Source organism: Poecilia reticulata, chromosome 4 (assembly GCF_904066995.2).
Source record: "Poecilia reticulata chromosome 4, P_reticulata-male-v2, whole genome shotgun sequence".
In the NCBI taxonomy this organism is placed as follows: Eukaryota; Metazoa; Chordata; class Actinopteri; order Cyprinodontiformes; family Poeciliidae; genus Poecilia; species Poecilia reticulata.
In genome coordinates, this window is record NC_088833.1 from 18,095,935 (window position 1) to 18,120,365 (window position 24,431).

The 24,431-nt window shown below is 40.2% G+C and overlaps 1 protein-coding gene across 2 annotated transcripts in view; it reads right to left on the minus strand.

Moving 5' to 3' along the window:
- elavl4 (ELAV like neuron-specific RNA binding protein 4) overlaps positions 1-24,431 on the minus strand; it is a 92,314-nt gene that overhangs the window by 27,315 nt on the left and 40,568 nt on the right. For both annotated transcript variants that reach the window (XM_008407865.3, XM_008407863.3), the window contains exons 4-6: positions 23,282-23,528; positions 9,155-9,258; positions 5,595-5,748 (exon numbers count right to left, since the gene is read on the minus strand). In XM_008407865.3, coding sequence (XP_008406087.1) covers positions 5,595-5,748; positions 9,155-9,258; positions 23,282-23,528 — 505 coding nt within the window. The remainder of the gene's footprint in view (positions 1-5,594; positions 5,749-9,154; positions 9,259-23,281; positions 23,529-24,431) is intronic.

Below are 24,431 nucleotides of genomic sequence, written 5' to 3' on the forward strand. Positions count from 1 at the left end.
AATGCTCTGTAGCATTGCTTTAGGTTTTATGTCTGTTGGTGCATCAATCCATTCTGAAGTCTCCCATATCAGTCAACTGTGTGTCTTTCATAGGAAGTGTTGAAAAACCAAACCCAAATTAGATTTACTTATTCACAAAATATGCAGAAACATGCCAGAGAGAATAAAGTTTTAATTACTTTGTCTTCTCAAGAGACTTCTATAAAATAGTCAGAATGGTGACGCGGGCATCGGGTCATTTTGTGCACAATTACCCGAGCCCCAAAACAAACTGACGAGGAGGACAAAGCTTGTCATCGACTGCCTTTTCCTCCGTTTTCCTTTATTCTTCTCTTTCTTATTCAGTGCTTACATTTTTGGCAGTCGCAGGAGAGTATTAATTTGCAGCCCATTTCTCTCTTAATGGCAGTGAGTGTGTGGGTGGGTGTGTTTCTTCTGTCTCCACAGTATCAGAGAGAAGAAAAAGATGAGTCAATGATGCCAGCATACTACTCTCAGGGCCGCTCAAAGATCCTCCGTGTTTTTAATCACCAGCAACTCTAACATCTAATTAATCATTAACATTTCTCCTGCTGATCCGCGGCCCTCTGGGGGCACCTAGCAGAACATCCCTCTCTCACATTATCTTCATTTGTGCGTGTGTGTGCATGTGCGGCGAGTGTGTGTTTCACTTCTGAGGCAGGTGGATTGGGTGGTTGTTAGGGCAGCCGTGACTGCAGGTAAGGCTATTAGTATGCTGGAAAACATCTCCTGCTCTGCAGCAGTTCTGACCAGCGGCACATGCTAACGTCAGGATTGTGTTGTCGCCAGTGACGGACAGGACTGGACTGCATGAGGCAACATGAACAGACGGAGGAATAGGATATTTCATCTGCCTGTTTGTAAAACCTTTATGAAGCTTCACTTCTCAGCGCAGCCGTCCAAATTGGAGTCCCAAAGCAGTTTACAGGGGCTACGTCTCTTTCTTTCCAAGTTGAGTGGGAACGTCTCAAGATCTGGTGGCTGCTCGCAACATTTTTAGTTGCTGTTGCTGTTCTAAAACTATTCAACAGGTGGAGCGAGAGTAAAAAAACAAAACAAAAAAAACCTGTAAAATTTCTTCTACAACCATTCTTATTATTGAAAACCAGTCTTGCGTTTCAATGCCGTAGACACATGCATGCAAGCAAATAAAAACCCAGGATCCACTTTCTTCCCATATAAATATATTTGTAATTGAACCTACAGTTGAGTAAGGACGCCACATATTTTTGGGTAAGCATCAAACATGAGTTAAGCCACATTACTACATCATATCTATCTATCTATTTTATCATGAGTGACATGGTAGTTTTGATTCTGGATCCCTAACCCAACTACACTAAACTCGTGGAAATCTGAATGCCGGATCACAAAGACCTGCCAACAAAAATGAGGTTTGATTGAATGCTGGACTTTGCGGTTTTCTCACAGTATAACAAAACTGAACACCTCAGCCAGGATTACAAGAAAGATAAAGCTAATAAATAAAGCAAATAAATAAATAAATAAAAACATAGAAAGAAGCAATTGATAAACAAGAAAAAAAAGTATTTTAAATATATTTTAAAATGTAGATGCTTAAAAATTTAAGATGATTCTTTAACGCTGTAGAAATATTAATAGGAGTCCACTAGCATTGCCAAGTTCCTAAAAGCTTTGCACAAATATAAAGTCTTAAAGGTTAAATGCATTTTTCCATTTGATAAATTATGCCAGTAAATATAACCTCCTGACAGATTAGCATGCTTTTAAAATTGGATCACTGAGCACTTTTAAATTCCTGAATATAATTTAGCTTTTTTTTTTTCCTTCTCTCGAATCATTTTCTTTGCATTCCTCCTGGTGTCACACAAAATTGAGCAAAACCACACATGGATGCACATCTTAAACTTAAGGCATTGCAGTAGGTAGACTGCATTCACTGAGGAAGTATTCAGATGTTAGATGTGGGTGGACACCAACTGGAATCGATGCTTAAATGTTAATGGATTTGGTTTCTTATAAAAAAAATATATTAAAAAAACCCATCCTGACTGTAAAATGTCAGCATGTGAAAAGAACCTGCAAGTGAAACTTTTTTTTTTTTTGTTGTTTCTTCTGATGAGCTCTCCCTTTTTGAACTGAGTGTTCATATTATACTCGCTGTGTGAATTAAATATTGCAGCATTTTAGACGGACATGTGAAGCCTCTTCACTCGAACACAGTCAAGAATGAACACAATGAATTATTGAACCTCTTGTGAGCTATAAATGAAATGAATGCTTGAAAAACCTTGACTTTGTGTAACCAGGAGTGCTTGAGCTGAGCTGAGCTGGTGTATTCATGGAACGTGACCTGCACCATCAAAGCTTAAAAAAAAATAAAAAATGGATGTAAATGTGCTTCTAACAGAAAAATATGCCATAGTTTGGCAGTGGTAAGATGGTAGCATCTGTTGAAAATAGAGGAATAGGGTTTTTTACCTCAAGTCATCTAAATGTATTTCAAAATGTTTCTCCACTTCTATCATCCCCAGCTCTTTGTTTCCATCCTCCATCCCCTCATTTCCTGTTGCTCCCATAACTCTGCTCGTCGACGCCCTCTCTCAATTTTTTCCCTCTCTTTTTTCTCCTCTTCTCTTCCCCCTGCTCTGTGTGCAGAGGACAGGCGTACACTTCACTGCCAGCAGTGATTTATCCCGCTTAGGCAAATGAGTGTGGCTTACAGCATGTTGCTCCTTTTTCTGCTTCATCAGTACACATTGCGCATAACGCTGGAGCAGGTTGGAGCCTGTAGGCAGACATACAACCACTGAAATTGATCTAAGAGACATGCTGGAGGGGTTCCTCCGCAGCACAATGGGCTGATGTGACTCATTTGTGTGTTTTGGATGTAGTGCAGCGTGTAAATGGGGGTGCCGGTTTTGTAGTTTGTCCTCAACAGATACTCGTGTTTTCCACCACGGCTAAATTTGCAGGCTAAGGTCACTCATTGACTGACTAGCTAATCACTAGCAGCACTAGAGGTGGGGAAAAATTGGATTTACTATGCTTTCCTCATAGATTAGAAAAAAAAATCCTTCTGTTGGTGAAAGATTGGGGATGCTTAAGAATTCAGATGAAGAAATGTATTTATTAGCTTGGTATAGTGAAACTGGATGGCACAACAGCTATGTCACATGGAAAACTATTGGGAAAACCTCGGCGTTCATCGTATTCAAGGACATTCCTAAAACTTTGGTATCATTTTTACGTGACACCACCCTCTTCTAACAAGCTAATCTCTAAACCATTTTAAGACCCATTTGAAAGAGGTTCCTACTCAAAACAACATTACTGAAAGTAAATTATGAAAATATTTGATATTTACTGATGAGGAAGTGAGCTGTTTTGCCCAATTTTGCCAGCAAATTCCATCTGAATCGGTCTAATTGTTGCCAGGAATTAGACTGCATCACACCATCTGCAGAGGGCTTCAGTATCCCAAGTAAAGCTGTGGCTTTATGAAGTGCCAAAGTTTGCATAATCACATTCCCCTACCAGTCCTTACTATGTCTGTATATGTATATATTTTATAGGGAGTGAAGTACGAGCATTTAAATATGACTGCATGTAAGCATGGACACATGCAGTGTGTGAAAGTAGAGCGATGAAGTTTGTATGCATATGCAAACATATAAAACGATGAAAAAACTGAAAACACATAAGCTAGACTAAGCTAGAGCAAAATAAGTCAACTGAAGATTATTACTAAATAGAAGACGTGTGGTTAGGTATCGAACAAATTAAACTTGGTAGGCTCCGTTAACACATTTTTGTACATAATAAAAACATTTTGTTTTTAATTCCTTTTTTTTTTAAATTTCATTTCACATGTCTAACTAGAAAATAAATTCACTTATTCATCCATGTAAGAAGCCCAGATTCTTCAGGTTCAAATGTCCAATTGTTAATGGACGGAGAGAATACTATAAAAATGTGACAATATTTGTTATAAAAAAAATAATTGGGCATTTTTAGATAACCCTGATCATCTCTAAAGGGTAAAACAAATTACTTATAATTCTTTAGTGCTTTGGGTGCAACAAGTTAGGGGCCATCTTTCTATTACACACAACAAAATACTTAGTTTTTTACTCACACCAAAACTAAGTAGGCAATAGCTCAGTGGGCAGACCTGAGCATTTTATGGCCCATGGGTCACATTTTATATCCTTGAACGACAACTAGCAGGAAAGTTTTAAATCCAACAGGCACAGAGATGTACTTCTGCACCAAAATCCAGAATTGTTGCTTCTATTAAAAGTATATTTTTAAAGCCGGAAGTTATATAAGCAACCTTGTACAATCTTTCAGCTGAGCGATACAGAGCAGGATCTGTACCAGTAAACAGAGAATAAAATGAGAGATAAAGAAAGAAGTGTCAGCTTATAGTTAAAAAAGAGAGAATGATACAGAATGTAGGTTTGCACCAAGATGAGGACCCACGTATTCTTTTTTTTAATTAATTTTTTTTTTTTTAACTGAAGTCAAAGTTAAAGTACTGAGCTCAGTTTTGTAAAGATTAAATATTTGTGTTAAATAAAAGTGCAGTTTCAGTGTAGGGGGTAACCTTTTATTGATCAAATGCAAAGCCTACTGTTATTAGATGAATAAAAGATATTTATAGATTATGTATACACAGCAAAATTGTGTCCATCCTACAATCGGGTCTTGTCATCAGTTACAGATGCTTCTGTGTGACTCTGGACAAAAACATCTTCCCACTTCTGATGCGAAAGGCGTCCACAGATATGAGAATTGACTATAGTTTTAGGTTACAATATGGCAGGGATGTTATCTTAGTTAGAGAAACCTCTTCACTTTTATAAAACAAGTACAGCGTATTCAGGACTGTTGTCTGCCACCAACATTGTTCGGTTCTAAAGGTTTGTTGGTTTTCGCAATTATGTTTCTATATAGAAATAAAAGACATTTCAAAGTCTGATAAAACAAAAACTTCAACAACCTGGGAATTGGCTTTGGACAATAAATTTTTCCGATGGCATCATTATGTGTCTAATGTGAAGAAGCTTTGTGGGCGCATTATCTCTGTAAGTATCTGTTTTTAATGTTCATTTTGTAGAAGTATTGCACAAAGTGGAAATTATGTAATTTCTTTTCAGTCACATCGGCGTTCGATGGCTTCTGAACATCTGTGCGACACAGGAAAGAACATTTATCACAAACCCAATAGTGGGTTTTGCTTCTTCAGAAAATTTGAATATTCTTGTTAACTACAGAATTTGTGCAGATTGAGTAGTGAAACTGCAACATGTCTGATTTTGCTGCAAGATGTTTTGCTTTATTTTCCCAAAGATGCTACATGCATAAAGTATAAATAATTTCTGACTGCATCAAACAAAGCTTTTTTCAAAAAAATTTTTTACTGTGAAATCGCAGCATGAAAAAAGAAAAATCACAAAAAATAAAAAACTGACCTGAAGGTCCGATCAATAAGAGGATCCCAGTTTCATACTGATTGGTTAATTGAGTGTGTGTGTGTGTGATGGAGTCATATAGTTAGGATAAAAGAGGCGCTGCCCCATGGATACCTGTGACCTGGTCGACAAGGATACGGGAGGTGATGATGCGTCCGTACTGGGAGAAAAGCTGCTCCAGCTCCTTCTGGGTCATGGTCTTGGGCAGGCCGCTCACATACAGGTTGGCGTCACGGATGGAGGCTGAGCTGGGCCGTGCATACGACACCTGGAGAGGACAACAAACACAGACTATGATACAGGATTTTAATGAGTGCTCAACATATTAAAACCAAAGTTTTAAATGTACTGATCTTGTGAGAGTGTGTGTGTGTTCTGTGATTGGAAACGGCTGTGGATCATAAGATCCACAGGGAGGAAAATGAGACTTTATTTTCCTCCTTGCCTTGGGGATTATCATTGTTAGGAAAAGATTTAGCTGCTTTGAACCCCAGAGAGGAAACACTTCTTGCCTCAGTCAGTTGTTTGCAGGGGAAGGTATAGGAAACTTAGCCCTGAAGAAAAAAACCACAGGTGGCTCTACTTTGAAAAGACATCTCAGGATAACAACAAAAGACTCACTTTGCTGTTTATTTTTGGCATTATTCAGAATGCAAAAGAAAAACATTGATTTCTTAGGCTGTTGTATATCCTGGTTTATTAGACAACAAAGTCATTATTAGACCAATGCTTCATACAAATTATTCCATTCATTTGATTTTTTTTTCTGGTGAGTTTCCACCATATCTTCTCCTTTCCGGTTGCGATGCATCATCAAATCCTGTTACTGCTGCTGCTGACTGAAGCAGCTTTACCTTCTAGTACTTTCATTACCCCTGACAAGCAGAGACACAAGTCATCAAATAAGGTGAAAATCAGACAAATATGCTGGATATGCTGCCGTATCCTTGAGCAACAGCATGGAAATCTTGCTTGTGAGAGAATAGGATTGGGAACAGCTGGCTTTCCCCAAGTCTCGCTTCTTTTTTCACACATTTCCCTCTTCAGCCTATCTGCCCAGCTCCTCTGTCTTCTCCTTCCTCCCCTGCAGCTCTCTCCCTTTTCCCTGCCTGGTTATTTTCCATCGGCTTCCTTCCTGCGTGCTGCCTCACTAAACCTTTCCAGAACGTGTCTCTTTTTATCCCTCCCCTCACTCCCTTCACTCTCCTTTTTTTTTTTTTTTTTTGGTTTTTCCTCTTTTCTTCACTGTACAGCTCTCCCTCATTTTCTCTCCTTGTCAGCCAACTCCAGATGTCTAATCCATCAACACCTCCTCAAGCTGTGAGCAGCATTGTGCCGTGCGATGCATGTGTGAAACAGGAGTGTACGTGCGCTGCTTGTGTGCAGGAAAAAGTTTGAAAAACTAAGTGTGAAGATTAAAGTAATCACAAAGCAATCACAGGCGCGCGCTGGATAAACGTGTCTCAGATTGTGTGCACACGTGTCACTGTGAGCTCCTTGCACCTTCGGTGCGCAGCTTCCCCTCACACCTCGGCGGGAAAGCAGCACCGCTGACAAAAAAACGGGAGGTGTCACGACGAAGGAAGCTGCATAAGTGAAACCCAGTCAAAGGCACATTGCCCGGGAGAAAGCGACTCTCTGGACTGAGCACACTGGCAGCGAGTGGGAAGGGTGTGACATGAAGAATGACAAACATAATTTTAGAATTACTGCGCTGCCTCTTAATTAACCTTGCTGCCTTTAGGGGGGGAAGAGGGGGTTGAGTCTGTTGTGGGAAGAGACGGCAAGGAAAGAGGGTAGTGGGAGGAAGGAAATTAAGTGTGAAAGAGTGATAGTGTCAGATGGAGATGTAGTGTTGTCTTCTGTCATGACAAAGAACCTCCTTTATCTCGGGAACAACTTGAGGCAGTGTCTTGCGTCACCGAGAGTGTAAAAGAGAAAAATCTGTTAACGCAGACTGTAGCACCGTGCAAACAGCCTTAAACTTCCATTTTTATCCACTGAAAACACACGTTTTCACTTACTTCTCCATGTTGACTGCTTCGCATTGTACGCCCCCCCCCACCCCACACTTCTTGTATGTGCTGACCACTAGATGGCAATTACATGCCTCTGCTTTTAAAGGGCTTCAAACATTTTCTGAACTAAAATAAGAATCCGAGGGCCTGTGCTGAGACAGAGCCCAACATCAGGCTTGTCATGGAGAAAATAATAATTTTTATAGATTCAGATTTTGCTTTGTTGTTTTTCATTTCATTCTGAATATGTTATGACATGAAGTACCATGAAGGTGTTAAAATATATATTTCTATGGTGGTTATAGTGTAACCAGGAAAAAAAAACCCACAGTGATGCAGAAAGGTTTGCAACAGTCACAAGCTTTTGTACAGAATGAATGGATATAAACTCACGTCTCCATCTATTGATAGATGGTCAAAATGAGGAATGAATGAATGAACAAATTTGTTCATTCATTCAGTAGGGTTAGGGCAAGTCGACTGATGGATGAATAAATTTAATTTTCAAGCAATTGAACAGAGATTGAATGTCTAAATGCATAATTTTCTTTCATACTCTTTTCTCGCATTTGTCCTAATCAGTCAGACTCAATACCTCTATGTACTTTTCCAGTCTGGCCAGAGCAAATTTCACTAAATCTATTTGAAAACACTTGCAGTAATAGGCAGATTAAGTTTGTGTCACTTGTTAATATTACTGTAAGGCTCCTGAAACAACCTCCGTTAAGTGCCTTTAATCTCAGCTCAGATTTACATGTTATGTTTCACAGAATACCTGACGTCCATTGCAAACATGTCGACTCATTTCGAGTCTCGCAAATGACAAACAGCGACGTAAAACTACTGACAGAATCCTTCACTGAACAAAGGCCAAGTCAGGCTGTTTACACCATCAAGGGAACGAAGGGAATCTCTGTGGGATTTCCCGCGTGCAAACAAGATAATCCCATCCTATTAGATTACATTAGACTGGACTAGACCAGATTAAATAGGATGACAGAAAGCGAGAATCCAGGGATTGCAGAAGAGCAACAGATTACGGCCCCTCTTAACTGCAACACATCAGCGGGTGCCGCTCACACGGGGATATGAGATGGGAAAATTAGATCAGCTTCGTGTTGTGACAGCAGCTGCAGAAGAAGTGCATTCAGGTCTTTGCTTTTTTTTTTTCTTTTTTTTTTTTGCAATAAAATGTATTTGAATGCAGGACTGTGCTGGTTTTGTTTTAGACCTATCCATTTTACCTCGTTGACAAGCAAAACGCCGGGCTAATTATCCTGAAAAACACTCGGTGACGAAACGGGCTTAGAGTGAAATGGATGTTTCTCCTATTTCACTCAATGATATCTGTATAATTTCACCTTTACAGTTTGACATTTAGGAAGGTAATTAGCACATCAACCACAGTCACAAGCTATTTAAAAGGTGTCACTTTGATTTAGATGGTCTTTTTATTTCTCTTGGCTAAAGCACATTAATCCAATCTCGCCCGGCAGCACATTCTATTCCAGCATATCGGAAAGGCCTCTGAGGCAGAAGAAAGAAGCGTTGCAATTTAGCATGACCTCCATAACTTTGTGAAGCGCATGCTAAATAAGTTGACTTCCTTTCTTTTTGTGACCCAGATGTATATAAATGAAGACAGCGTTAAATTACCTTGATTGTTTTCGTTTGAAGTCTGAGTCCATTTAATGTGTTGATGGCTTTCTCTGCATCCTTTGGGTCAATGTAGTTGACGAAGCCGTAGCCAAGACTCTGCCCTAAAATTAAAAAGAAAAAGATGGAAGGCAAAGTTTTATTGGGACATTTTTTTTGTTGTTTCTCTGACATTGAGTTTAAAACGGTTAGTTCAGTTCAATTTATGTTGGCAAATTGTCACCATTAAACACAGGAAACAACAAAAAAGGTAGCAATAAACAAACCCATAATTTACCAAAAAACATGAATAGGCTGAAGCCACAGCCTTTACTTATCTACCCTGTTCATTAACTTAGCAGCTTATCATCATAAAAGATATCTTCACACAAACATGCATATATATACATGTATAAATACACATAATTGTTTTTACAAACATGATTACGCAATGCATATATACATCTACATAACAGTATAAGATTTTATCATTTTACATTTTAAGGCTCTTTTAACCTACATAATTTCTGAATACCAGAAGGAAGACTTCTGTTCAGTGCTTTATACATTATTTCCAATATTTAAATGGTGCCTCATCATCTTGACTGAGACCTCTGTTATTGCTTCTTCATTTCCTGTGAACCAATAATCTGAAGAAGGAGCTAAAATTATTGCCTTTGTAAAAATTATTTCGGCACATTTGTAATTTAAGTGACTAACTCTCGAAGGTAGAAACATTTAAAACTCTTCGTATTGGACTCAAGAGCTTCAGTTTTCCGTATGTGGTGGCGCTATTTGTAAAACATAATGGCTTGCTTTGAGTTAAAATAACAACTTGAGCTGTGTGATGAAAGATGTACAGTATTTTGTTAACGTTATTGCAAAAGAAAAAAAACAAATCCCACACCTCCTCTCCTCCAGAGTAAGAGTGTTTTAAACGGCGGACTCCCTCTGAGAGCCAGGCAGGCCTGACATCTCTCAGTGTTTCCCCTGTGGATCAAGCCTTTCAACAGGCTTAGGACTTTTAAAAGCGGACGCCTCCAGCCATCAGAGGCTTTCCTCTGCCGATTTTCAGCAAACACCCCGCCATTCACTAATGCCACACACAAGCTCCAAGATTCCCAGGCAGTTCAAGCAGAGCAGCATGTGCATATTCACTGCTAATGGGAACAGACAGCGGTTAGTCAGAGACAAAGTGAATCACAAAACATGGAGCATGGCTCTTTCACAAAATAAATACTTTTGGGCTATGGATATCACAGCGCAGAACAGCTCAGTAGAGAGCAGGGGAAGAGCCAGAAGGGACTTGTAGTCCTAACATCAAACAGCTGATGATTTTTCTCTTCTTCTTCTCCTCCTCTCCTCCCTCTTCTCTGCTGGATTAACGGTGGATTATCAGACACTCTATTGTTAATTAAAAACCTGCCATCCTGGAGAGACCACTGCTATTTATATCGAGCCGTTCTTCGTTCACTCTTCCTCTTGGACTCTCGGCTCACTTCAGGTGTTGAGTTTGGCAGTTTAAAAATAAGTCTGAGAGAGCCGTCCTTTCAGCTTCAGGTTTTTATTAAAACATGCGCACAGGAGCAAGGGAGAAGAAGGAAAAGACGCGCATAAAAATGGACGATTTGAGAATAACTGTTGAAAAGTCGTGGATTAATGCATGAATTTAGAATTTGTTAACAAACAGGATAAATGAATTTAGGATTGATTTGTTCATGGTATCTACCTTCTCTTTACCTGTTCAGTTTGTAATAAAAATCCAGATGAGAGCTGCTGAATCTTTTGTCCATTACTTTGTACTTTCTTGGCCCTTTCTAAAGTTCTTTCTCCTGATTATAAACATCACAAAGTTGTGGACAGATGTTTACGAAAATCACTCCAATACACCAACAATGCACTGGCGCAGATATCCTGGAGCTGCCCAGTCTGGGATTGTCACTGTTTTGTCTAAAAATATCCTCATTATGTTACTCGGTAGTGACATGTAAATGATACTGGCATATATGCTTTATTTATGCCTGTATGTTTTATGAATGGGAATAGTAGATGAGGATTTATTCCTTCCCCTGGAAGTTTAACACCCTGTAGAGCTGAAAAGACCAGGGTGGGGAGCTGGGCTGGCTGGCTTAAAGTAAAGACGGAGGGAAACATCTGCCTAAAGCTTCAGACCAGCCTACATCCAACACTTCCTGCCCGTGGCTCACAGTAGGGGTCCACTGGCAGACAATCTGCATTCACATGAATGAGTGGGAGATGGTACAACAACAGTGGCAGATGTACACACATTCGCACATCTACTAAAGAAGGTGCAAGGAACCATTTAAAATTGCACTGTTGACACTAAACCTTCTCCAGCTCTGTGACAACAGGGACATGGTTAAAATTGAAAGTACAATGGTCTCTGAGGACCAGAGTCGTCAGCGCAGCCTTTAAATGTTTAGTCTGTTTCAGCCCAGGAAACATTGTCATTTTAAGCTGATTGCAACAAACTCTGATGCAGTCTGACACCTATCTGTCAGAAATTCTTCATCAATTTGAGCTAATCTAGGTTGTCTATGTCTATATATCAGACCAGGCGGGCCAGCTTTTATTCCCCATGCACATGAATATTCCTTGGATAGCCATTACAATGCTGCCGGTTCACTGTTGCCTTTTCCGTAGACTATTTTTGATGGACACTGACCACTGTAGACCAGAAGCACGGAACAAAAGCTGCAGCTAGAGTCAATTTCGAAGAAGAAATGGCCTTCATTGTCCCCAAATATGGAAATTCAGATGCAACAGTGGCAGAAAGATGCGCAGATTCACACAAATAGATCAAAAGGTGTTGAGAATATACATAAAAAATACAAAATTAACCATAATAATAATACATTCTACAAGAATATACCACTTAAAAACTATTGTGCAGTTATTAGAAATAAAAACATGGGATGTGCAACTGAGAAGAATTACTCGAGCATGTGTATCACACATTGAAAACTAAAAACTGTTTACAATATAGTATACGAGTGCAGTACAGAAAAACAGATGTGCAGTAACAGCAGAAATGTTATTTAAAAGTGAGCGAAACGGTGCTGTGCTAAAGACAGCAGGGATGTAAATACATTGATTTGGTTGTAATGCTAATAGAGTAACAGCTGCTGGGAGGAAGGATCTACGCTACTGTGATCCTTTGTGCATTTGTGATGCAGCAATCTGTCACAGACAGAGCTCTCCAGTTCAGCATCAACGTCATGCATGAACTGAGAAACGATGTCCATCAGTGATGTTATTTTAGCCAGAGTCCTTCTGTCTCCCACTACATGCTAAATTCACTGTAGGAAACTTGCATATCCAGTCTGTTTGGTGAAATTTAATTCTTTGAAAATGGTATAATTGTAAAAGATAAGAACCACACCGATATTTTATAATTACAGAAATTATGGCTGCATCTGAGGCAGCGTGAAGCAGCTAATGAAAAGCCTTAATATATAGCCTTTAATGGGATTTTAGCTAAAAGAAAACCATCCTCGTGCTAATCAATTAGCTGAACAGATACATTAAGTTATATATTTTAATCATCAGCTGAATGGTAGGACTCGAATGAAGCCTTGCTCTTGAAAATGGCTTTTTAATGAGGTGAGATAGTGACTTGTTTTTGATTTGTTAGCCCTTTATGAGCATCATTTACAGCACTGGTGACGAACTCGCTTGGCAGTAAAAAAAAGCTGTTTTTTATGGGGGAAAAGTTTTAGATGTAAATACATAAATGCACCAATGGTACAGAGGTTCTCAAACGGACCATGTGAAGTATATAATCCCTGAGCGTACTGTAGGTTGTTAATGATAGTGTGTGTGCAGTTCAGATACCGCAACAGAGCTGCAGTGCTTTATCACAGAGTGGCACATGTCCGCCTTCACTGAGAGACTAACCACGAGGGGCTGGAGGAGTAAAGAGGTGGGGGCTAAGCTCCACTCCTCTGGCAGACCTTTTGTGCAATTGGACGTAAATTGTAAAGGGAGGTGGGCATGTTTTTCAGTGGTAAAAATCACTGCTATTTCTAGTGAGAAGCTCTTTGGTGTGTTGGCGAGGAGTTATGACTAAGCCATTATTTGTTTCCTGAGGAGCAGCAGGATGCCCAATGTGCGAGATGAGAAAATGAGTGTACTTTGAGCTGGTGTCCTGCCTGCTGGCACCAATATGTAATTTCATTTTTTCCCCCCCAGTTCCCGTCTGTGTATACACACATTCATATACAGTAGGTAGGAGGGAGTAAATAAACACTAACGCAACTTTGAAAAAAATCCTATATCTTTATACGACCGGCATAAGTAGATACACGCAGAGCTACGTGGGTATTCAATCAAGTTTTATACAAATAACATTTTTATGACGCCGTGTACTGTATGGCATACAATCTTATGCAAAAAAAGAGATTCAAGCGCTTATTGGCTGTCATTTTATTTTTTTTTTGCCTTTTGTTGTATTATGTGACTAAGAGCCATGAACTGCAGACATGAAAGCATCTCCATCTCATGCTATCATCAGGCAACACACTATACTCCCTTTGATCTAAAGTGGGAGCTACCAAATGAAACACATGGCTGCGAGAACCTATTTTACAGTGTACCTTGCTGCACTCTATTGTTCCTAATAACGCTCCCTACAATTGTGCAGCTATTAATAAAAAAAAAGTTCATTTGAACTGTAGACGCTGCAGTAAAAACAGGTATTGTATGGCGCTGCAGTTCCATGTAGGTGGGAGAGGCAATTTGCAGTGCCGTTGTGTTCAAATTGTATTTAAATGATTCATTTTGGGCTTTCATAAAAATAAGAAATGCAACACAGTCCCTGCATGAATCTGTAAAGATGTTTAAAAATGTATAAATATAAAAAAAATAATAAAAAAATCAATTTGTGAGACGGGATCTTTACGGGCTATCTATTTCAGTTTCCCATTGATTCCCATGTGCTGTCAGCAGCTGAATTTCCTGTCACTCAGAGGTCAGAGAAAGAAACGCAGTTGAAAACGGCACAGAGGAGCTGCAGTGTGCACAGATCAAGAGAGCTATGAGCAAATGATGCAAAAGCATCTAATGAAGACCAGCACTGTTTCAATGTAACAGAATATCTAGCTGAATTGCTACAAAATTTTAGATTAGACAAAAAAAGTTTTTATCTGTCGCATTGCTTACATTTCATGATTTCCCCTTAGGAGCTACAGCAACTCCAGGTAGAGCTATTTCTGATGCCATGAAGGTCTTCAAGATTTAAAAAGGTACCCTGTCACCAACTTTATGTCAAGCCCCATCTCACTTGCCTCAAAGACTCTCAACCTCATGAGAAATGGGAAGAGGGACTAAACACAAAGAGAACAAAAGACTGTGGGGCCTCCAATACCAGCAGTACAGTAAGAGCATCCATGTGGCATGCATGTATTGAGCCCATTTAAATAACTAAATTCATAAACAGAACCGCATCCCCCGCACATGCATCTACTGTAGATCCCTCTCCCACTCACTCATTCAACACATCTTTTCCTCCTGGGTTGCCAAGGTAGCAGCCACTGTTGCAGTCAGGAGGCTCCCACTTTCAGTTCCCAAGGCCCTGCTTCCACCAACACAGACACACACTTGCCCACGTAGGAGCTCAGGGACAAACACGCACACACACGCGCGCGCATGTAAGCCACCCCCTCACGGTGGCTCCCAGAGCCTCGGGGCCAGTGGATGGCAGCCTGCAGTGTGTGGGCTTGTTGTTTAGCAGTGTAGCTGAGAAAAAGGAGGAAGGCAAGCTCACACACCAGACAGAGGAGCCCCCCTTTGAGTCGTGGATAACCCTGTTATGTCAGGACAGAGAATTATAACATCCTGAACCAGCCTGGGTCCCCTCTGAGTCCCTTTACCCAATTCAGGCAACACTCTGGCTTTTCCACCCGCTTGCATAAAATAAATTTAAAAAGTGAAAGGTGAGAGGGCGGGGAACCAGCCTGGAGGCTCTCTCTGCCTTTAGGTCCGGGGCCAGCACAGGGGACAGTTGCAACCCCTGTGCTCCATGTAAAGGCCATTCGGAGTGAAATGAAAGGGGACAGAGGCTGTCTGACGTGAGGGTCACAAGAGAAACGGTGCAGCCAGGCAAGCTCAGGACGGCCAGTTCTCGGCATAAAGATAAAGCGGGGAAGGGAAACTGAAGGAGGGAGGGCGCTGAGAGGGGAGACAGGACATTCTCGGGACTCTGAAACTTTAATGTGTGTCTGCCTGCTTGTGCATGCACCTCTGAGCCTGTCAGCTCTCTTAATACCTGGCTTTGGAGATGTCAAATCCTTTTTTCATCTCTTTCCATGTCAGCTTTGTTCACACTGTCTTCAGCCTTCAGCCTATTTTCAGGCTCAGATAAATGCAGTCTGTATGTGGGATATAAACACCAAACTAGATCTCACACAGCATGATTTCAGCAAGGATTAACAGCAGTTTGTAACAGTTTGTAGCTCCTGGGAAAAATATCAGATAGCTGTTTAAGAGGTAATGTTGGGGGGAAATGGCTCAGATTTTAACTCTAAGCATGAACACGCTCTGCTTCGCTCGTGATCACGACGTGAATATTAATTTTTGATGTACCAAAACAGAGCTGCGGATCTGTGAAAGGATAATGTAGTGAATGTTACCTCCACTGCTATGTTGTTGTAGATCAAAACGAGATATGTTTCACTTCGAAAACGATTCCACAACAAAAACTAATGAAGGTCAAACCTTCATATTCAGTTTGGGCAAAGCAAACTGCAGCGCCTTAGTACTCATACCCACTGAACATTTTGTCATGTTACAACCGCAAACATTAATATTTCACAGATAAAAATCTTAAAAACATTCTGCACACGTGTCTTCAAGCATTTGGTCAGACTGCAATTACAGCTGCAGGTTTTCTGTTTTCACCAGTTTTACATATTCAGACACTCAAATTTCTGCAGTTACTATAAACAGCAATTTTCAAGTCTTGCCACAAAGTCTCAATTTTGGCCATTATAACTAACTAACTGACTGACTGACTAACCTCTCACAGATTTTCTTCCTCTATTTCTCTCTATCAGTCCATCAACACTGACTAGTCTAATTGTCCCTGCTGAAGAACAGCATCGTAACAACATGATGCTGACCATATTTTCCAGTAAAGATGGTGTTTTCAGAAAACTACTACCAGTGGTAGTTTCCCAAGAAACATGGCATTTTGCATGTAGTCATGGTTCACTTTTGTTTAACTGACCAGACCTTCTTCTCTTATGCATTTGCTATATACGGAAGATGAATCGAATCAAACTTCAAATTGTTTCCAAATGCTTTGGTGTTCTTCTTTATGCCCTTGCATAGAGACTGGATTTGTGGTGTGAATCTGTAATGGTTACAGATCGCTGCATGTTCCTCTGTTTCATTTAAAATTCTCCTTGGCTGGTCTTGTTTGGATACCCCTCTCTCTTGGTAGTTTGCCACACTCTATCCATTTTTGGGGAATAACCTCATCATGCTTTCAACCTTTGAATAATTTTCTTTCTGACCCTTTGGGTGTGTTTACTAGACGTGAATCCAGTTCTCTAACAGACATATTTGGCCTTTACTGAACAGCTGATTTTATGAACAGATTAAATTCCCACAGTTTGACAGAATTTTATTTTGGGGTACTAATGGTTGCTACCGTTAAATACACGCCATATTTTTCAGATGCTTATGAAACTCCTTCCTTCTACTTCGCAATTATGTTTTTCGCTTTGGTCCAACACATACAATCACAATAAAACACATTGAAGTTTGTGGTTGTAACATGGCAAAATGTAAAAATAAAAACCGTGACTAGAACAGTATGTGTTGGAAGCAGTTTGCGCCCACGTTAAATGAATAAAGGTTTTACCTGCCCTCATGTAAGGATGTATCCAGAGAGGCTTTCATGAAAAAGTGAAGCTGCTGTCTGTCAGAGGTGCTCCAGCTTGAACTACTCCACATCTGACATCACTCTCCATCTATTTTTCATAGCCAACATCTGCTTGGCTTGCTACGTTGTCACTATAATTTGCATCAGTTCCCCAGATTCCCTGTATAAAACCAACACATGGAAGGTGACTAGCGTGCACAAAAGGACTTCAAACAGCGGGCTTTTAGATGATTTCCTTACAGGGTTTGATGTAGAAATAAGAATTACTTCAACTGCACAAACAGAATAAATGCAGGCTTTGATGCAGAAGCTTTGTAAGTGCCATTACCTGAGGAACATAAGGGTGACATGAGCAGGAAGAAAAAGGCCATCGCTATTGTAATTTTGCCGGGCTCACTGCTCCGGTAATAATCAACAAGATGCTGGAATGCAAAAAACCAGCTGGCCATAAAACTATAAGCTCCCCTTACCCAAACTGCTGCCCCATCGAAGCAGTCAATCCTCACTTCAGCGTAAAAAAAAAAAAAAAGTTATTTTCTTCTCCACATCATTATGAAAACAAATGTGTTCTTTTCTTCTGCAGAAATGCAGCTGATGCAGGAAAATTATCCCGTGAAATGACTTGCTGACAAGGATCAGTCAATTCAATTTCTGTGTGCACTGGCATATGTAGATGTTTGGCAGTGCTGATTCAGTACAAGGTCCACATGAATTTCTCTCAAGTGTTGAAAAAGGTTTTTAACTTGTGTCTAAATGAGGTATCACTTGGATTTAGGTCTCAGAGTGGTTATTTATCCGTCATCATTTATTTGATTTACTTTTCCTACGATTTAAAGACAGATGGAGGGGAATACGTATGCAAAGTGCTGTAAGGGGGAATATTTTAGCTCGCAAATTCCAAAAGCTGTTGCTGCTGTGATAAAAGTACATTTACAAGTCGAGGTAGGAAAACTTTGGAAATTCACAGCGCTGTGTATTTATATTCAGATTTATGAAGTCTCCGACTAGTTGCAAAATCAAGACATTTTCCTATCTGAGCTGTAGATTGCTGCAGCTCCTCCCGAGTGGCTATAGCCAGTCTGTCAGTGTAGTTGGACAGTCATGTCTTGGTATGTTTGCAGTTGTGCCATACAGACTCCAACATCTTAAAAAAGTGAAAATGTTCAAGGGGCTGCAATTCATTTTCAAGGCACCACTGCGTCCCCTTCACAAGCACAGAGGCAGACAAGGCATGAACAGGTGGAAACCCAGGGCCTGTGTGCAGGTGTGTGTTTTTGTGTGGATTTGCAGTAAGCTTGCTTTAAATAAAAGATTAACCTGCATGTCCCTGGCGTTTTATGAGAGCACCAGGCAGAAGCAGTTGCGTAAGCAGGCATGAAGGTAGGTGAGCAGGCAGTCGTGCAGGGAACAAGAAAGACACCCAGGGGTGGCTCTTCTGCTGGCTGAAGTCAGCCAGGGTGACAGACAAAGCTGAAGTGTCTACGCCTGCCAGCACTTGCCTGAGCCTCACGCCATCCTGGCGTCATTGGATTTGACAAGAGCAAGTCCACAGGAAGCGGCGAGGATGCTGAGGACCTGTCTGTCTCGCATACCTCTGAGAAGTTCAAGTGCTAACACCTTGTCAGCAGGTTAGTCAGGACTCAAACACAGCTGGAAAAACAGAGGTGCAGAGAAACACATGCCAATTATCGTTTGCTCGAAGTGCGCCTGATCACGTTTTAAATACTAAAGCTGACACTGAAGTAGAACCGCTCTTACTAATAGTTAGAAAATTTGCATCAAAGTGCTTTTGTGAATATTTTTGTGAATTTTTCTGACAACTAAAAAGCAGCTCTGTACTTTTCACTCAGAATAACAGAATATGAAAGAAGACGGGTGTTCTAATTCCCACCAGTATGAATAATTTGGAGCTACTGAAATCCCTAACCGTAAAGATTCAACATAGCAAGAAAAATACTCTCCTCTTTAAATCTTGACACACTCAGAAATTTTAAAAGAAAGACTCTAAATGTCGATCTTCCTCACATTCATTTGCACATTTTAATGATAGATGAGGAAAGGCTTCTAATGTACGCTTCAGCCTGAAAAAAAAAGAAGAGAGATCTCTTTAGACTTACCACCCTCCCTCTCCCAAACCTGGCTTAGTCTGTTAATGATTTGGATGACTGTTAGAGAGCATGAAGCCTCTTGGCGTTCCCTGCTGGAAGGAATCAGTGCTTTGTTAGCCTAAAAGTTTGCACGGGAAAATTGCACCCATGGGAGAGCAAAACAGGCATACACCGCAGGGGGAAACAGAGGGAGAGCAGGATTTATTTATAACACTTTTGCGTCGATGCTAAGTCATCACATAGTCCTTGTAGTGCAGAGCAGAGAAGCACCATAAACAGCTAAGAAGTGAGCGAACAAAGATCCTCATTCCTCTCAGTCCCCATTTACGAGCAGAGCAAATTTACAGCGATGCTCGACGTTTCTCAAACTCTCTCCAAGTATCTGCCGCTCGCTCGGTGCCTCGCTGCGCCTGCTTGGCAAATCACACTTGAAGCGAGGGAAGAGGGGCGGGAGGAAGAAAAGAACCAGGTGGAGAGAGACCGCGGTGATAGCGATGATGATAGCATGTGGTATCCCGGGGTTATTTTTGCACACAACATCCACCATTATCCTGACGTATCTGACTCTCAGGCTCCATTTTGTGACCCATTACGGCATAAGAGGAAGATGGTCTTAAAGAGGAGCCGTGGAGCTGCAGAAATATGCTTCAAAGAGCGAGAGCCCAGGAGGAGGCAGCAGTGTTCGGCCTGCAGCAATCCCCGGTTTAACAGTCAACCTGTCATTTCTGTTGGACTTTTAGTTAAGAGGAAATCAAATTTAATGATTTAGCTCACACAAGTATCTATGCATGGGTGTGTGGTTTTTTTTTTTTCTTCTTCTTCTCCCTACTATGAGTGCCTGCTTGCCATCCCATGGCTTGGTGATCTTGCCTGCCTGCCTGGTGCTCTTTAATGAGATTATCAGGAGTAGAGTGTCAGTAAGTAGGATCTAAAATGAAAGCCATTATGGAGCATTATCAGGGAGCTGCGCCACCCTCCGCTTCCCTCCTCCACACCCACCAAAGATCCATCTGCCGCATGGCCACCCACACAGCCACTACGCCCAGATTACAGCCGTGATTAGCACCGCAAAGTGCTGCTTAATTTAAACACCTCTGGAGAACATGTGGCACTTTGCTGCACGGCTGAGTCGCCATGCTTCAACACGCTGAGGACAAGGACGCCGTGCGCATCACTTAAAATGAATCTTCTCTAACGCCCAAACTGTGAGGCTCGCACACGAGCCCAGTCAGGCCGTGTGATGTTTGATTTCTTGAGTAACAGAATTTTTTTTGTTAACACACACCTTAAACAAATGCGGCTTCTTACTTACCTTTTCCTCAACCGATGTGATCAGCGATAAGGTTTTTGTTAAAAAAAAGAAAATATTCATCACTCTCCAACCAAGTAACCGTTATAATACTTCTGTTTTCGTACAAATTTATACTGTTTGAAAGGCAATAACTTTAGGAAAATGTCTTTGACTTAAAAAAAAAAGAATAGGATTCAGTCCAGTGAATACTTTAGACTAAAAGTGCAACTCTTCAGCCTCAGATGGACTTTAACCAACAAAATCACCTTCTGGTTAACTTTCCTTCTTTCATTTCACCAAAGGTGTTTGTCCATATATAGCTCTGTTCAAAATAAAAGCAATCCAAAATCACCAACCAGATCAATCATGACCATTGGTAGAAATTAGATTTTTACATGGCCAGTAACATGGTGGTAAGTGGAGGAATATAAAGATGCAAGCTGCTGTTTCTGGACAACTGAAGCATTATTAAATACTAATTATTATGCAAAATAGTGGCAGTAATGATGGAAAACAATGAGGTCATTCATTCTGTGAAAGAAACATGTAATGAGAATGAGAAGTTGTCTAATAACTGACCCTTATAAGGCAGAAAATGTTGTACATGATGGTTATAGTGCAGTTCTCTGTAAACCTCTCCTTGTTTATCAAGGAATAGATATAACATTCTGCTGTTGGTATAAAGAAATGGGTCAAAGTACATGTTGGAGTTGCTTGTCAAGTTTAAACCAGTCAGAAGCCTCAGGTCTTCAGAGATCTGCTTGCTCTGTTCCAGGGATCAGAACTAAATGAGACAAAGCAGTTTTTAGTTTTGGTATTCCTCAACTTGACAACAAACCCCCTGAAAACTTGAGATGTGTTAAAAGTGCCGTTTCCTCTGAATCACGGTTGAAAACATGTTTGCTTACAAAAGCTTTTGATCAAACAAACTGACTAATGAACTGTTTGGTTCATTAGTCAGATGTGGTCCTTTTACGCTTATGCTTTTCTTATGATTTTCTTTCCGCCTTCCCTTTGATGTCCTGTAAAGCTCTTTGAATTTCCTTCTGTATGAATGATGTTATAGAAATATGCCTGCCGTGTACCTTATCCCTTACTCCAGACATTGATCAGATACAACATGCCATCAGTAAAAATATGAATGGAGAGCGAAAAACAAAACCAGCAGTGCAGAAAGTGATGGGTTAGACCAGAAAAAATGGGGAAACGAAGGAAAACTATCCTTCTAATGAATTACAGAGTGTGCATTATCAGCTCCGAGATGACTGACGAATGTCTACGGTGAGTACTGTAACAATTAAACAATACATATGTGAAGACAAGCTTTTGATAAAAAGCATCTGCGAAGCTACATTGCTTAAGAAAAATGAGTGGCGGCAGAGAACACACTGATTGCAGGAAAAATGATGCAACGTTTTATGGATCGATGAAAGAAGAGGTTATTTTTGTGGTCGAGGACGTACAGACAGTTTATCAGATGACACATAAAAACTGAATTCAAGCCCGAGTGCATTGTTATGCATGGTGGCTCCGGCATTATGACACTGGATATTTATCGGAACCTTGGGATCTGGTCTGTCTGTTCCAGCGATCATGTCATGGATCACTTTGAAACCATCAAAATGTTATTGCTTTACTGATGCCTGATGTTAAAGAGGAAGAGTTTGTTAAATGGGTGTTTAAACAGCCTGATTTTGTGGCTTTAGTTGAAAAGAAAATCTGCAGGTTGGCATAAAAATTATGTTTCTATTGCAAAATCAAGACATTTCGAGGAATCGTTGAATCTCTTCTAATCCGTTTGAGTTGGAGTTCCTTCTCTCTGGTGCAAGTTGGTCAAATCCTTACAACAAAGCTGTGATTTTACAACTACATGTATGTTTTGCAGCCAGGCTTACATGTCCTTTACAAATTCAAATGTTTACTTCACGACCAAAAATGCTTCGACACTAAAATAACTTTCTCCTTAGTTTTTGTACAGTGATAATAAACCTCTCAGTGGCTTTATTTGTCATGGATGTTCAAAATGTATTTGAGTGAAGGCAATTAAAAAGTTTATATGTGTTGCAAGTAAATTTTTTACCTGCTGGAATTATTTCGAGTGCAGCCGTAAGTTAATTCAATTAATATTTTGGTTATATACGTTTACTGCACATAAAATGCAGAGATCAAGCACATCAAAAAGCACAAAATAGCACTTCAACAGTACAAACATGTTCAAAAGTAACTTTAAAACTGGCTTGTCCCATTGTTTATGCTGAGAAACTAATATATTGCAATCTATCGCAGCAGATTTTTTTCTTGTTTTACTCTATTAAGGCTCCACTTGTGACAATAGCTGGCAACAAACATGAATAAAGTAAATGCATCCAATGCTAACTACCTCAAATACTTGCAGTTACAATAGTAATTTCTTCTTCACTTCAAGACTTCTTACCATCTGAGCAGATGTATTTTTACTGAATCTTCATGTATTCTGAATGAGCTTAACTAAATAAATGACCCTCTTTCTATCGGCACAAGGTTATATTATAAACAATGCATTCACACAGACAACCTTTAATACGGCAAAATAGTCATGTACCTATAAACAAACTCGGCGTTAATAATAACTTGTTCTCTTCTTAATGTATAACTAAACATCTAACTACAGTGGCATAATTTGTCTTCTACTTCAGTTTAAGCATGTCTGTGAATTAGTCGTATCAAACATATAGTTTTTATGTTTTTAAGACTTGGTAGAAAAATTCCCAAATTGCCTGGTGATTTTCTATTACTTATAAATCTATAAGCATAAATAAAACAATTCTCCATCATGTGTGATGCAGCCAGGACTCCTTTCATACCTGTGATCTTATCGCGAACTAGCTTGCAGGACTCGATTTCGCCGATGCTGCCGAACAGGCTGCGGAACTCCTCCTGGGTCATGTTCTGGGGCAGGTAGTTCACTATGAGGTTCGTCTTGCTGTCGTCGTTTGTCGGACCGGTCTGCATGGGCGAGGGGCAGCCACGGCTGTTGGTGGTCGGGCCGTTGGCTGTGTTGCCTCCACCGCTGGGGCCGTTTGTCACCGGAGCCTCCATGTTACTGATGATCTTTGAGAAAACGCAGGAGGAGAAAAGGGACGATGAGAAGAGGTTCACGAGAGAGGAAGGACTGAGCAGAAGGAGGAGACGGAAAAAGATGGCATTCGACAGGATGAGAATGACAAAAATGTTACCCTGAAAATCTTTTTTCTTGCAAATAAGTTTACTTAATTCGAAGACAAAAGAAAATCAAGAGAAAAAATGCATTATTTTCTCTAATTTCCATGAAGATGGAAAGTTCATAAAATGTGAACTTTTGATCCAGGAAGTTTTTAACAAATTTGTACCAGAAGCATTTGATCCTCCTTGAGTTAATTGCCAACCAATAAATGCCACATATTCTACATTAAAAAGATGTTGAATAATTTTAAAGTCAAACTTATTCAACTCTTCATATTCCTCAACATTATTATACAACCCATCGCTCTTTTCTTTTATTATTAAGTCTCACCTTGGAGAACGTGCTGTCAACCTAGGACTACCATCTTCTTTAACGCTGTTATTCTGCCTCCATATTTCAACAGAGTCAAACAATTTTTTCAAATATAAATCAATGAAACATGATTATCTCCTTGGTGCAGAATGTGGCTCTGAACCATAACAGTTCCACCACCGTGGCTCACAATTGACACGTGATCCTTTTTCTGAGGCTGCCTTAATGTGTCTAGTGTATTACTTCAACAACATGCAGTGTTTCCTATTGGCACACATAAACTTCTACCACCTACAGCTGCAGAGTTACTTGCAGAATAAATCCTGGGAATGTTTCCATCTCCTAGTCTTGGTCTCAAGTTGCCTCCTAAAAGGCGATTTTATTTAGGCTGGAAAGATTCTTTCATTGGTACTTTTTCCTAAAGCTTTCAGAGAGCTCTGTAAATCTTGGCATGGTCACACCTCGCACTTCAAACGCAA